The sequence below is a fragment of the Morone saxatilis genome, unplaced genomic scaffold, assembly GCF_004916995.1.
Source record: "Morone saxatilis isolate NCDOM2014 unplaced genomic scaffold, NCSU_SB_2.0 Contig15, whole genome shotgun sequence".
Classification (NCBI taxonomy): Eukaryota; Metazoa; Chordata; class Actinopteri; family Moronidae; genus Morone; species Morone saxatilis.
The window spans coordinates 19,886,827-19,901,652 of record NW_023339707.1 but is presented as its reverse complement, the minus strand read 5'-3'; the positions used below and the strand labels follow the sequence as shown (position 1 = coordinate 19,901,652).

The following is a 14,826-nucleotide window of genomic DNA, read 5'->3' as shown; positions in this document are numbered from 1 at the left end:
TTATCATTTATAAGCAATACAAAGACATTTGTAAATGGTTTATAACACAAATAACAAATATAAGGACATTTTAAATGTTTATTAATGTATTTGTCAACAATCATAACTCCTCCTATGATATACATTTATATTTATTACAACTCTGTAATAATCTATGAATTATATATTTAATGTTTTAAATGCTGAATACTTAAAAGGTTAACCTATTTGAAGTTACAGTTGCGAAGACTATTTGCTAATGTTTTAATTTGTCCCCAGAAGAAGCAAGCTCATGAGTACATTTCTGGTAAGCTTGAAAGGATATTATCCTTAATAATGTCATGGGAAAACGTTGATAAAATTAGAAAAATGTTAATGAACATATTCATCAGAAATTGTGTTTTACCTGTATTTACCAAGCTGAAAAGGGCAAATGATTGTTGACAGATAGGTTTCGAGGTTTATTATTATACCTGCACATCCCAGTTCTGTGGGAAGAGGCATCCTCAGAGAGCCAGCAGGGTACTTCAGAGGCCAGGGTGCAGTCCTGGTACCACACAGGCAGCTCCAGGCCCAGCATTCACTGGATGATGCGACCATTCTCGTCTGCTGTCAGTGGCCCCCTCTGGTGGGCAACATACACTGAAGGACATATCGATGTTGACCGCAGCACTGGCAACAATTGTTATGCAGTCAGAAAAGATGGAAATATATCCTGGTTGTATATTTTTGTGGATAAAAAGTGTTTGTATGTATATTCCTATACATAATCCTACACCTACTCACACCTATTGCACACTTTGAAAACTTAATAGGAAAGTTTAGAGGCTCTCCTCATTCTAAAACATTTTAAGCTGGTTCAACTTAAAGGTCCAGTGCTGCCTTAAAAATGTGATTGAATTAAACTTAGATTGAATAATTAGTTTAAAGATAGAGCTTGGAGTGCAGCAGCTTCCTGCTCAGACCCTCCGTTGTGGGCTATTATTGGCATATGGCAGTTCAACATGGCAGACTTCCCCCTGAAGAGGACCTGCTCCCCCTATGGTAACAAAAACACAACAATTCTTATTTGCAGGTGATTAATGAAAACACACATTTAAATATTAGGCTATATTCAGTTTTATTTATTTATCTGCCAATAGTTCCTCCTAAATGTTAAACCTGTAATATAAATACAAAATATGATTTGGATAATAATTTGTGTGTTTTTGCCACAACAAAAGTTTAATTACTTCATAAAATTGGATCTACCCTTTCTCCCTCATTGAAAAATCCAGAAGCTATGAATATGCAACTATTTTTTATTTAAAAAAAATGTCATTATGAAACATTAAAACAAATTGCTGGACACGACATAACTGATAAATTCTCAGTTTATGTGCAAGTTTCAACATCACATTTGTGGGCCACAATTGGCTTGTAGTAACAAGTAGTCACAAAATCATGCTAGTATAAACACTTCTTAATCTCAGATTCAAGTTTACAGAGTTAGCAGAATAACGTGTAAAACTCTGCACAAAAATCCGTGAAGGTCAAACATCCAGGTAAACAATCAATAAAACACATTTTTGACTGGAGGCAGACTTTAAATATTGCATTACAACATGCCTGACAGAGCCAAAAGACAGAAGCTAGTAGAAACCAAGAAAGAATTGGAGGTTTTGGAGGGAGCTGGGCTGTCTAGATTTTGGTTGTTGAGAGACACTTTACAGGTCTGTCTTTAGTAGCTAGAGAAGAGTCAACTGTCAACTGTCAGTTGACCTTTAGCAATCCCATTATGAAAATACTGATGCTGGCTTCTACTACATACCTGGCATTGTGTAAATCACTGTAGATGTCTTAGCAAGAAGACACATTCGCATTGTTAATGAGCGAATAACCTGAAATTGTCCAAACTTCAAAATCTATGCCAATAAATTCTCAGAAATATGCTGATAAAATTAGCTGTATGTAGCCTTTGTTTCCAAGAATTATGAAAATCAGCTTAATAAAACCTGAAACTTGTTCAACATTGGTAATCCATTTCAATAAAAAATTGGTTTCCTTTATTTCATTTATGTCTTCTTAATAAATTTACAATAAGGGACTGTTGGTTTTTTTTGCTGTTGTGTTCAAGTGCTTGTGTGAAACTCCACAAAGAAGCTTGTTCACACAAATGAGCCTACTAGCTTGTAAAAAAAATACTGATACATATTCAATATATGATAGAATCAAATTCACATTTTCACAGTTTTATTATTTTATCTGTTTATTGTATGTTCTTCTCAAAAACATTGTTTATCAATCAGGGGTTTAAATGCACCATAAAGTTGGTTTCTGCTTGCAACACAATCACCATCTACAACTAATTCTACTTTAAGCACACAATTTTTTCTTAGAATGAACTGCCAAAAATCTAAATTGGTCAGAAAAATGTAATTGTGCTTTCCACAGTGGTTGGCAGTAAGGTTAATTACACACACTTGGGTGTTCATGGTCTACCACATGCAAGACTATCAGGAAAATCATTCTCTTGATCAGTGATCATGCACTGACAAACACATTTAACATCTCAACACCTAACATCATAGTAAAGTAGCAGCTGAATATATGTAGTCCTCCAGTGATGCAGAGATGTCGCCAAAACCACATCTAGTTCCAAGCATGTAGTAGAAACTACAGTAGCCATGAAACTCGCGAAAAAGGAAAAAGGCCAAATCTGGGGCCAGTGTTTGGTTTGTCCATGGTTGGCTATTGTAGAAACATGGCTGTCGAAGATGGACGGTAGAAGAGGACCGGCTCCCTTTGTAAAAAGGATTATGAAAACACCACAATTATTATTTTTAAGGTGATTATACACTGATGAAAACATACCTATGAATATTAAATTCCATTTCTGCCAATAGATCCTCCTAAATGTTTGTTGTTTCTTTAAGTTCTTCACCCCACATATGCCTCCAGAGAAATGTTACTTGTAGTACATGTTACTTCTGAGATCCAGAATTTTTTCTGCACTGAATGACTCTGAAGGTTAACATGATGCTGACCACTGTCCAAGAAATGTATTGTTCTGACTTGTTCACATATAGCTGAAGATAATAGGCTGATACTGTAGGCTATACTGTAGCTTTAATTCAGTGTTTAGTTTTTCAGAGATTGAAAGAGACAACTGCTTAAATGGTGCCTGTAACTCACATCAAACTTTGAGGTACGTTATTTGAGTCCTACTTTATGCTTCAAGACATGGGGAAATGTTTTACCTTTTCTTGGACTACATTTATTTTACTGTTTAATTAGTTAATAGTTACTTTTCTAATTGTTAATATTAGATACAAAGATTATGATCAAGGTAATGCATTATTACAGATTAAACCACCTAGCAGTACATTAAGCTGTTAGAATGTGCTCCACCTTGACCAAATACAATATTAAAGTAATGCTTATATGTTAATGCATCAATAATGATAATTGAATAATAGAATAATATAATACTGACAGTGACTCTTCAGCATAAAAATTTGCCTATTTTCAATTTTAAAATTATTTTCTGTTAATACTTCAATGGCATACTTTTACTTAAAGGGGAACTTTATGTATCAAAGTCTGTTGGGGAAAAAAAGTTGTATAAGGCCTTTTGAGACTCCAGAGGGAGCTATGTGAAATTTGATACTTTGCCTCGAGTGATGTCACTTGAGTCAACGTTGGTTAGAGCTGAATGCTACCACTTTGGAAATGTAAGTCATTTTAAGGGTTCTTTGTAGCTGCTTCTCATCTCAGCTTGAGTCTAGCCGCAACTAGCATTATACATCTGAATCTCTAACCGACTGTCGCCAGCTGAGTTGCATTGTGGGTAATGAAGGTTCCAGATTTTGAGAAGGAATATGAACATGTGGAATAAAAAAGACGTGTGTTGATACATTTTTGTCCCTCGTGGACATTATACATGTACAATGCTAAATCAGTGGAGTACTGTTTCAACCAGACATTTAAATGGGGTAGGAGTTTTACTTGTAATGGAGTACTTTTATGCTAATTTACTTCAGTATGGGATCTGAATACTTCTTCCGCCACTGCTCTATGTCACACATGAGTGACTGCAGCCCAAAATAGAAAGGTATTTCACCTCCCCGAGTTAATGGACCATACTAATTGACATATAAACAAAAAGCGTAATAAAGAATGAAGAGATAAAATATTTATTAAAGAGGTTATGACATTATGCTGCTGTTTATGTTAAAGTTGTGTAACAGCCTAATATAAATCAATCTAATTAAAATGAACCCATTAAAATTACATTCTACAGTAATCATTTCTTTCAGTAAGCTACAAAAAGAATCCATTTAATGCATGATATCAATCTATTTTCATTTTAGCATCTGATAACTTTCCCTTTGCCAGCCGGCGCTGCACAGTTTGTCAAATCTATGTTCTTTAGAATTGGACCAGTGTTAAACTTAGTTTGTCGAGAATGGCTGGAATTATTTGAAAACATGCTCCCAGATTCTAAATGTCTTCAGCCTACTCTATCATGATTTATGGAGTGGCACTGTGAACATAAAGGTTGCCATGGCTCAACGTGCTGTACATAACCACCCCCCACTCTGCACTCTGTCCCCTCTTCCACCCTGACAGGACTGCATGTTGCCATTTGATTACTTTGCTCTGTGTGGCTGTAGCAACAAATGAGGAGGCTGACACATCATAAACTCTGCACTGTTTCAAAGGGTGGCTGTAGTTACCTGCTTGAATAATGTTGAGGCACACAAGCTGGAGATAAATTTCCACAAGGCCAAATATGAAAAATATCTCAGTAATGCAGGCAATTTTTTACATATGTGGGAACAAGATGAGACAGTCATGCCATTTGTTGAGCATTCAAAGATGGATAATCTTTGGGATTCTTTTTAAAGTGACCTCATTGTGTTTAAAGGTCAGAGGTGAAAGGCCAAGGAGGAATTTCTCAGCGATAGCACACTTCCGATATCTCCATTGCAAGCTCTATGAGTTCTCCCGCGTCTTGACAGGAGCCGCAGCAGTTACAGTCCAGTTCCAGCTTGTAATTGCAGCAATCCTTTCCCTGCTGTTCTCTCTCACTGGAGGTCTTGATGTATTTGTACGAGGGAAAACAGCGTCTCACAGCCCTCTCACATGTATCCGGTAGAAGGACCATTAACTCATGGAAACGGCAGTGCAGACAGGCGAGAACAAGTGCTGCACAGTCATCTGGTGGCGGTGACAAGGTGGTATAAAAGGAGAGAAGGTTAATGATTTGGTGAGAAACTGAAGTGTCAGTGTCAGGGTGTCTCAATTTAATTACATCAACTGTTGTACTTTAGATGAGTTCAACAATACCTCCAGTGTCAGGCTGGTATGAATCATCAGAGGAAAAATGACTGCTGCTGTTTATAAACTTGTCAGAACACAAAGAGAAGCTGGATCCACCCCACTCACTGCCACGCCGGGCATCATGGGAACTGGGATCAGTGTCCAGTTTGTCTGGTTCTTGCTCTGAGATGGTGCTCAGTCTGCGTACCCCACTGACTGAACTGCTGCCCATCATCTTTTTAGATGGACTGCTCAAAACTGGCTTGGGGATGCTTCCTTTGAAAGGATGATGCAAGCAACAGAGGGATCATTTTGGATGCACAGACATTACTGATGTTATAAAAAATCAGTGCTGGTTCAGCAGCCCAGTCCAGTCTCTGTCAGGCAACTTACTCAGATCCTCTAGGAGGCTGTTTTAATTATTCAGAGCACCATTAACATGCAGTATGTCAGCGAGGTGAGACTTGGAAATGTATAATGGAGGAGGCTTGCTCAATAAAACTTCAGCGAGGAGGGATTATTGATTTGCAAGCTTTTATTTGGATCTAGTTTCCTGGATTGAATCAAGCCTGAGGAAAATATATACTGTGTGAAAATATACTCTCCCACTAACATTTGGCATGCACCACATCTATCAATCACTCGACCATTTTAACTTACACTTTCATTGCAGCTGTAACTAACAATAACTTAACCTGAGCAGCATTTAGCCTAATTAGACATAAACAACAAAAACCTACCATCACACACATGGTCCCCTATTTTCTCAAGCTCGAGACAATCCTCATCATTCACAGGAAGCTTTAAAGGAGTTGTCATCTTTTCAGAGCAAAGTGGAGAGAATACACATGGAGACACAGCCCTGCATAAATAATGGTATTATAACTTAAATATCCTGTCTAAAGACAGCAATGAATCATTATGGCATTCTGTTTTTATATGAAATTAGAGAATCATGCAGTAATTGCGTCCCAAAGTGCCAGTATACTGAGGTTGAAAATGAACAAAACACATATTCCTTAATGAATTCTGTCAAATCATTCACTATTAAGATTACCTGCCTGTATTGGTTAAATATCCAACAGTGTAATCCGTAGCATCTGCAACTGTGAACCCCTCTGAGCTTGGACTTGAGCACCTCCCATCATCATGCACACACCCACATTGTGAGCACACTCCACATCGATCAATACTCGCCACTCAGGAAGCACAACTACAAATCTGTGATGGCATAATGCACGGAAGATCCATTCAATTATGGCATTATATGTCAATGGAAAGTCAAGCCAGGCCACTTATCAAACACCTGGATGCAGAAAGTAATGACAGACAGGACTTGCATAGAAAAAGCTTACCGCAATTTATTGCCTTGACTCCACCAGTGCTTCTAACACCACAATGATTTTGTAGGCCACTTATTATACCACATCTGCTGACAGCACATGGGCGAATTTATAAGATTTATAAAAATGGACATGCCACAATACCGCAGTGGAAAATTTGCCACCAAAACCATTTGCTTTCTTCCATTACCTTCCATTAAGAAGTCATTACTGTTGACTGAAAAAAATCCAGTCTAAACGACACAGCCATAATTTCATCATGCGAAGCAATGACTAAGGATCACCATCAAGGCAATCATAAAACCAGATCAAAGACACATAGACTATTCACATTTATCATGAGGAATTTATTATTCATAGAGATGCATTGGTTTACAATAATGGTAAATCTATATTATCTACTCTTACAGTTAGAGCGAATTCAGCAATGTCCGTGGAATGGGTGAAAAAGACCAACAAGTATAAAGAAGCTAAGTATTCTTTTGATCAATTAACATACCTTAAATACAAATATATCAGGTCACGTTGGCAGTGAACGTTTTCATTTTTAAAGTAATATTTTTTTTACTTCCTCTACAAATCTTTATGACTACTAAAATAAGATCAGGTAGCGTGGCCCCAGCATAGCATAAAGTAGCTATACAGAGGGAGAGAAACTGTTCATTGTGAAGTGCTAACTATCAATGTTCCCTTTCCTTTGGCTTCTCTGCTCATCATGGTCCTTTTGTGTACAGATATATAAAATAAGAAAAATCATGAACAGACAGTTTCACAAAATGAGAGCTAGATTAACAACGAAAAATTAGAAATGCTGATAAATACAAAAAAAAAAAAAAATCCCCAAGAAGAGTGTTTGGTTACGTAGATGAAGCAGTTGTTTTTGGAAACTTTTGGAATACAAAGTCAGACACGCCGTGAGTGAGGCGGCCTTGCAGCGGAGAGCTTGGACCTCATAGAGAAGGCACACGATCGAAATGAAGGTTGGGTCTCTCCGGACTGCCGTTGTCTTCATCTTGGTTCATCTCTGGGCTGTGGCCGTGCTCGTCTGTGCTCTCCGGAGATCCATAGGGATAATTTTCACTTATTTCCTCGTCCTCCTGCTCCTCTTTAATGCTGGTTTGATGAACATGCAGGAAAAAAAAAATGCAATCAGAACTTGTGATCACATAATTACATTAAATCACAGCTGTGTCAAACACACACAGGTATGGGAACATAGCTGTGGTGATGAAACTTACAAAGCTTGTGGAGGGGACTGTGTTGCACTGCTGTCGCTTTGGTATCCAGATCCATTAGCAAGGGCTCCATTCATCTGCTCTTGGAGAATATGAGGCAGGGAGTGTAATGAGATGCTGCCCATAGATGCTGGGTTGTAGAAAGAGTTGTTGCCGTCTAGACCACCACTCTGAAAAATGTAACATCAACAGCCTTTATATTTATAATATTGCAGCTGTAACAATTTTCAGACTACTGCAAAATGTAGTATAGGGGCACTGCTCTGCACTTCATCTTTGTATGTACACTGCAGAAGCCTCATGTTATACATACATCAGCTTAATTTATTATCCACTATTCAAATGTCTCTTACCTGATGAGCAGACCCAGCTGAGCTCTGACGGTTCTGTGAGTTCTTCAGGAGAGATCTATTAATACAGAGATGCAACAACAGTTATATTTAATTTAGCTTTAACACCTAAAGGAGCAGAGATAAGTATCACACTTTGGGGCTGGCATTGTACTAAGAACAATATTACTGTACATTAAACCCCCCCTCCTCTGAACAGCAGTTGTTTAATCATAGTTTAGCAACCATAACCAGGCATGGTGGGCCTGTCAAGCTTTGGATTTCTTCCCATGTTGTGTGCACCATCTCTAGGAACTACTCAGTACAGAGTGACACTCGAAAGTCATCTAAACTAGTATCTAAAGAGTTTGAAGGGGAATGTCTTTTTTTTTCTTTTTTTAAACCTCCCCAAAAACAAAAGAGCAAAAGTGTGACGAATGGATTAAACAGTGTGTTCGGTGTATAATATTACAATGCCCAGCGAAAACTGCTGCAACCTCAGCTAAACTCGTTATCTGGATAATGTTACATTTGCCCAACACAGTGATTAGTCTTCATCCTAAAAGCCTAAAAGTGAAACGTACTGAAAATATGAACAAAAAGCATAAATCTGACCTCTCTGTCTTGCTTATCCAAGCATGTAAAAGCTCAGCAGGCAAACAGGGTTATGTTATAATGAAATATCAGTCTGATCTTACATTTTTCCTCATCATACATAAAGCTGCTGTGCTTGAATGGGAAACATGAGAGGCGCAGCAACAGTAACTATGGGGGGCGGGGCTTAGTGAACAGTCTAATGCCTTCAAATTGCTGGCGCTATGAGCAACTGCCAATATACACACTGCGCCTAATAAAATACACACAAGTTAAGAGTTTGAGTCATCGTGGCAAGACACAGCAAACCAGATGGGATTATTGATCATCTACTGGCAGTGGTGTTCCAGAGGGATCAAGGTTGTGTGAAATATCTAGGTTCGGCTTGCAGACTGGCGCAACCAGCAACAAATGTGGCACTTTGCTATATTCGCAAAGGCATCTATTTGCTTGTATGAACATGCCAAAGACTTAGAGACTCCTTTGAAACCTTGCTTACAGTAAATACTGCGCCTACTGATTAGATGGAGCTAGAAGCTCAAAAATGTTAGCCTTCTTCTCACTTTGAGATATATCTAAAAAAAAAAAAAAAGAACAGAAAAACACACATGGTTCTGGCTTAAATTCCAAGGTATACCTACCCATTACCAGCAGTCTTCTGGGGCCTTCTTCTGTGGAACTCAATCTCATCCACTGTCCACACAGCTCCCTTCACATTTTCCAAACGTACAAAGCATTTATGGAGGCTGAGATTATGTCTGACGGCATTCTGGAAATTTAAAGAAAATAATACAATTAGGACTTGTACATACCTAAGTACTGAATTTATCTAGTTACATTAAAACTTAAAATTTAAACCTCATATAGACCTGTCCTGATTAATATGTTAATATCCAAAGTAATTTAATATGAAAGAGTTCATACCTTCCAAGTAGCTGCATTGCGCCTGAAATATGCAAAGTTTCTTGTGAACCAGTTGTAGATTTCATTTAATGTCAGCTGATTGCGAGGTGATTCAAATATTGCCTGAAAGAGACCAAGAGCATGTAAGAGAACTGGAAATAAAACAATAAAAAGGTTTGAAAGGCCAACATTGTCATGCAAAAAGGTGAATTCTTATTTTCAAAAGGTATTTTAATATTTTTGTCGCTGGTTAAAGTGAGTGAAGCACACATTACCTGTCTTATGAGAGAAGCATATGTAAATGGAGGTCTAACTTCTGTGCTCAAGTAGAACTCCTTATTATCAACTATATCTGTGGAAAGACAATAACAAGCAATATTTATACATAAACATATACAGAATGAATGGGAAACAATACAACTAATATATAATAAGTAATAAAACTGAAATAAAAGGTATTGAAAATAATAGAAAATAAACCCCTTCTCTCTGTCCCTATGAGTGTATGTTCACATGCATCTTAGCAGTAGCATGTTTCAGCTTGAGTCCTAGTTGCTCTGACTGTTACCTTGGCTCACAGAGCGGCTATATCGCCTCCGTACAGGGGTTCCAGTGAACAAGCTATTGGGAGTGAGGACTGAAGGGGATTCTGAGAGTGGCGTCAGGGGTGTGGATGGTGCTGTGGCACTCTGAGACACGCTCATCGGAGGAGGGCCTTTGGGCAATGTTGCCTGGGAGAAGGATACATTAGACACCAAATTGACCTGAAAAAACAAAGCAGTTAAGTCAGCAAAACGTCAGTGTAACTACAAGCAAAACAATATTTATTTTAATTGTATGAAACAGTCATAGCAGGTACTTACAGGCTGCGCTGCGGGTTTGGGTTCAGAGGACTTGAGATGAGCCATCATGGCTTGCAGTCGTTCTTTATCCTTTTTCAACTGTGTTAGATGAGAGGACCGAAATAGAAGTTGAGACTTTGTGAATTCACGGTTTGTGTTAAATGACGAAATGACATTCGGTGTGGGAACTACTTCTTTTCTGGCATCCTGCAAAGTGTAATTATCTAAAGACATCACTTCTGTTTCCAGGCCTGGTGTGAAAACACCACCACTGCTGACATTTAACAGGAATTCACTGTCAGAGTTTTTAGAAAACTCTTCCTTTTCTTTTTCAGTATAAAAAAGTAATAACCCTATCTACCAAGCAATGGTTAAATTACAGTTTTAAAAGTAAACCACTGTTAATAAATCAAAGATGTGTGGTCCCTTTTGTTGTTTGACTTAAATAGTTAATAGTTATAAGAAAATAAATCAAATACCTGCAGTTCCAATTGCTGAACCACTTGCATCTGAACACGACACTGTGCTGTACTCTTGTCATCCAGTGTGTGTTCACTGTTCAAATGCCTGCAGACAAACACATTTAAAATCAAGACATGATTCAGGAAAACAACATGCGGAGAATCGTGGTAGAGAGCATAAAATAATAATTTCATTTGAAAAACATTTCAATACTTTACACCACAAAAATAGGAAATACTTCATAGTAATGTTCAATGTTCAGTAATGCTGACATTTACAGCTCCTGAATATACATACAAAATATATAACATACACACATTTCATTCCTATATACTTTCCTATATCTGTGCCACTGCACTGTGAATGAACATTACGGCAGCTTTAGAGGAATGCAAAGTATCACCACTCACTTGAGAAATGCCTGAAAGTCTCCAAAGACAGTCTCACAGCCAGGCCATTTACACATGCCATTTCCATACAGAGGATGGCTATTCTGTGTGTTTTCATCCAGCGACCCACTGCAACCAGGACAAAAGCCAACCATTAATAAGTCAACATGTTGGTACTGCTCAAGCATACATAGAAATTAAAGTTGTGACAGGATAGTATAAAAAGCCAAATCACCTTTCTTTCCTCTTCAGAAGAGCGTGATGACCGTTGGTGGTAGATTGTTGACTGGAAGACTCTCTTGTGTCTCCACCAGCGGACATGATGCTACCGTTCTCACAGCCTGAAATTGTATATATACACAAACTATACATAAATGGTTGTGTTCTGATACAAAGAGGTGCTATTACACTTGCATGAGTCACTTTGTAATGTCAACCAAATTAGCTTAAGATCATAAAATATACACTCAGCTGCTAGTTTATTAGGTACGCCTAGCTAAAACTAATGCAGTCTAATACAACAGTCCTGGAATAAATCCTGCCTTCATGAAGGTTTGTTTTTTGTTGAAACTGTTTTAGAGAGGTGTTTAGTCAACTTTAATGATACTTTTGGAGGATACACTTTGTGGTACTGTTGAACTATACTGCATTATACTGAGAGGTGCTTCAGCCTACCAACATTGATCCTGGCCTCAGTGTTCACTTAATACTGTCAAGCACAACAAACACCAACTACTGTACTTGAAAGTATTTTACCTAAATTCCAGTTGTTACACAGCATACCTGGGGCTGTAACAGGGCTGGTGGGTAGGACAGACAGCAGGCCTTGTCTCTGCAGGTTGAGGAGATGTTGCTGTTGCACCTGAAGGAGCTGCTGCTGGATGGCAATCTGCTGGGCTGTCAGCTGTGACAGAGAGATCACGCAATGTTTGTCAGCAACTGTCTTCCACATTCTTCACTGAATACAGCTTGTTCTGGGTTTTTGTTACACAGTTTGATTTAGGAAATAAATCTTTATCTAAGGTAAATCTATTCTATAACGATATAATAGAGAATGCATATGGCCGATAGACATCACACTGGGCATATTTTGTAGGTTTGAAACACACACAAAGCCTCACTGGGCGACCATAATGTCAGGTGCTGTCTATCACTTATCTTGCGAGGGTAATGAAATCAGCTAATGTCGTTAGCTATTTAAAAGGGCAAAAAAAAACATATTTGAGTGGTGATCAAGCCTGATGCTGCTTATTTTTATCATAATGTTCTCTGTCAGTCAAACATTGTGAGTTGAAATAGACGAATCAACTTTTTCCTTTTCCTTTTCCTCCACTACAGTGGTGCCCAACAGACCTAACAGAAGACATGCTCACTTTAATTTCATCCAACTGGATGAAAACTATGTAGAGCACAACACATGACCAACACCTGCTGCCTTGTGGATTTCTGTTAATTGCCAGCAGTGGATACATAGTAAGATTGCGAGTGATTAACGGATTTCAGAACATACTGGGATAGCCACAACTGATGTCACACAAATACATGCAAACAACTGAGTTAACTGTGCTGTTTTTTTGGCTTTTTTTTTTTTTTTACACATGACACGCACATTTGAGCCCACAAGACTGCAAGTGTGGGTATGGGGAAGGAGCAACATGTGGCTTTTGAACATGTGACGCACCCTAAATGGATAAACCCAAGGCACTCGAAGTGGAAAGATAGCACGCAACAGCCATTAAACTAATTGGAAATCATTATAAATAAGTATCTTCCACAGCTAAAAAACCTCCAATGTAATCCAGGTCTGTTACTTTTATAGTTTCACCCTCAAGTGTTATTTTTGTATTACGTACACACTATGTAGAGGCAGGAACAACGTGTTACTCCTTGTTGTCACAGAGAACTGGACATTTTGAAAGTGATATCTGGTATGAGTAACTGGTTACAATAATTATTATAATTTTAGTGTTAAGTATTCTGTTATTTAACCCTTAGTTCTACTGACCTGAATCAGACTAGTCCTATTTCTGGAACTGATTACCTTTGTGGCATAATAAATACGCTATAATGATCAAATATTCATGAACTGATAAAAGTTACCTCTTGACTAACAATCCCAGCATTCTTCTGTTGCAGCAGCTGCATATTTAGCTGTTCTTGCTGATTCTTGAAGACCTCTTGGATTTGCTGCTGCAGAAATGTTGATGAAATTTGAGTTAAGAGAAATAAAAACAACGAGATCAATGTGGACTATGACAAACACGTAGCTTCTCTGAAGATACATTACCTGGTGTAACATGAGTGCTTTCTGCTGCTGGAGCAGGGCTTGGAGCTGCTGAGGACTGAGGATCTGCTGTTGTGGTGTCTGCTGCAGCTGCTGTGGGGCCTCTGCTGGTGGGGTCATCATGGACGACGACGCTGGAACCTGCTTTGTCAAAAAACAAACAAAAAACAAAATAGAACAGTAAGTTAAAATCTATACCACAACAGTACATGAAAACACACAAGAAAATGAAACACTGTAAAAGACAAAACACTTCAAAAGGCAGATTTAATAGACACAAGCCAGTTACAAAAAAAGAAAAATACAATATACAATATGTAGGCCATTCTGGGTGTGTGCATTTGTGTGCAAGCTGCTTTCATTCATCCTATTTGGACTGCATTCTACTGCAGACAATCGGTACGTTTACATGTAAACGAGAAGCCGTGTCTCTTTAATCAGGGTGAAGGATTATGAGACGCAGCATAGGAGTGACCTGATTTCTTTTTCATACATTTAACAAAGTTTCTAAAAAGGGAAGAGCAGTGAGCACCTGTGAGACAAAAAAGACAAAGACAAAAACTTCAGAACACAAAAGTTTCACTGTGACAGCAGTAGGGAAGGATAAAAACAACCAACATTACTGGTAGTGATCCTTCCTTGTTTCCAAAATAATTAAATCCAAAGTACTGCTAAAACTGAAACTGAAATAAACAGGTCTAAATAAGTTCCACAGCTGAATAGTAGGTTATTTGTGCAATTAAACACATACGCACACAGAAAACAATCATGCGCTCTCTCACTACAGAGTCTGTTTTCTCACTTAACTGAAGCAGTGTTCTCTGATGTTAAAGGGGGGAAAAAAATATATTTTTAACATAAAAAGAACAAAAGTAACAAATGAAATATATAAAAACAGTAATAAAAGAAATGCAGCCATACATTTGTCGTACAAAACGTTTGTATGGAATTGGATTGTATCAGTGTGTCTGCACTGTGTCTGATTTCCCCTCATTTTCCCCTGTAATTGTAAATGTAGTGAGCATACTGACTCCAGTAAAGTGTTAATGACCCCACAGACACATGTGTAATGTCAAACTGTCAAACCTATTCCTATGTAGGGCAGCAACTAGCGATTATTCTTATTCTTGCTTTTATTTTTAGCTTAGTCTGATGTGTTTTT

At 38.0% G+C, this 14,826-nt stretch overlaps 2 protein-coding genes across 4 annotated transcripts in view; both read right to left on the bottom strand.

Annotated features, from left to right (window-relative positions):
* Positions 1–4,918: 4,918 nt before the first annotated feature.
* Positions 4,919–6,102, bottom strand: mdfic2 (MyoD family inhibitor domain containing 2). Its single transcript, XM_035655957.1, has 3 exons — positions 6,024–6,102; positions 5,311–5,559; positions 4,919–5,181 (listed from the first exon to the last, which is right to left on the bottom strand). The coding sequence occupies exons 1-3, from the start codon at positions 6,100–6,102 to the stop codon at positions 4,919–4,921; spliced, it is 591 nt and encodes a 196-aa protein (XP_035511850.1).
* Positions 6,103–6,958: 856 nt separating this feature from the next.
* Positions 6,959–14,826, bottom strand: part of LOC118324812 (forkhead box protein P1-like) — a 12,404-nt gene continuing 4,536 nt past the window's right edge. The window contains exons 3-16 of one of the 3 annotated variants that reach the window (XM_035657286.1): positions 13,668–13,808; positions 13,481–13,567; positions 12,164–12,284; positions 11,616–11,721; positions 11,402–11,509; positions 11,009–11,096; positions 10,551–10,628; positions 10,256–10,451; positions 9,963–10,039; positions 9,709–9,810; positions 9,426–9,553; positions 8,215–8,269; positions 7,865–8,031; positions 6,959–7,739 (exon numbers count right to left, since the gene is read on the bottom strand). In XM_035657286.1, the coding sequence (XP_035513179.1) occupies positions 7,577–7,739; positions 7,865–8,031; positions 8,215–8,269; positions 9,426–9,553; positions 9,709–9,810; positions 9,963–10,039; positions 10,256–10,451; positions 10,551–10,628; positions 11,009–11,096; positions 11,402–11,509; positions 11,616–11,721; positions 12,164–12,284; positions 13,481–13,567; positions 13,668–13,808 (1,617 nt within the window). In that variant the 3' untranslated portion in view covers positions 6,959–7,576. Of the gene's footprint in view, positions 7,740–7,864; positions 8,032–8,214; positions 8,270–9,425; positions 9,554–9,708; positions 9,811–9,962; positions 10,040–10,255; positions 10,452–10,550; positions 10,629–11,008; positions 11,097–11,401; positions 11,510–11,615; positions 11,722–12,163; positions 12,285–13,480; positions 13,571–13,667; positions 13,809–14,826 lie in introns of all 3 variants that reach the window. The other 2 variants (XM_035657284.1, XM_035657285.1) reach the window with 2 other exon arrangements.

What these genes read in the sequence shown, in the direction of transcription:
- mdfic2 (XM_035655957.1), bottom strand. Translation starts at nt 6,102, where the DNA reads ATGACAACTCCTTTAAAGCTTCCTGTGAATGATGAGGATTGTCTCGAG. An exon ending in AGGGGACCATGTGTGTGATG is followed by an intron (nt 5,560 to 6,023) that starts GTAGGTTTTTGT and finishes ATCCTTTCAAAG; the next exon opens with GAAGCATCCCCAAGCCAGTT. An exon ending in ATACCAGCCTGACACTGGAG is followed by an intron (nt 5,182 to 5,310) that starts GTATTGTTGAAC and finishes CACCGCCACCAG; the next exon opens with ATGACTGTGCAGCACTTGTT.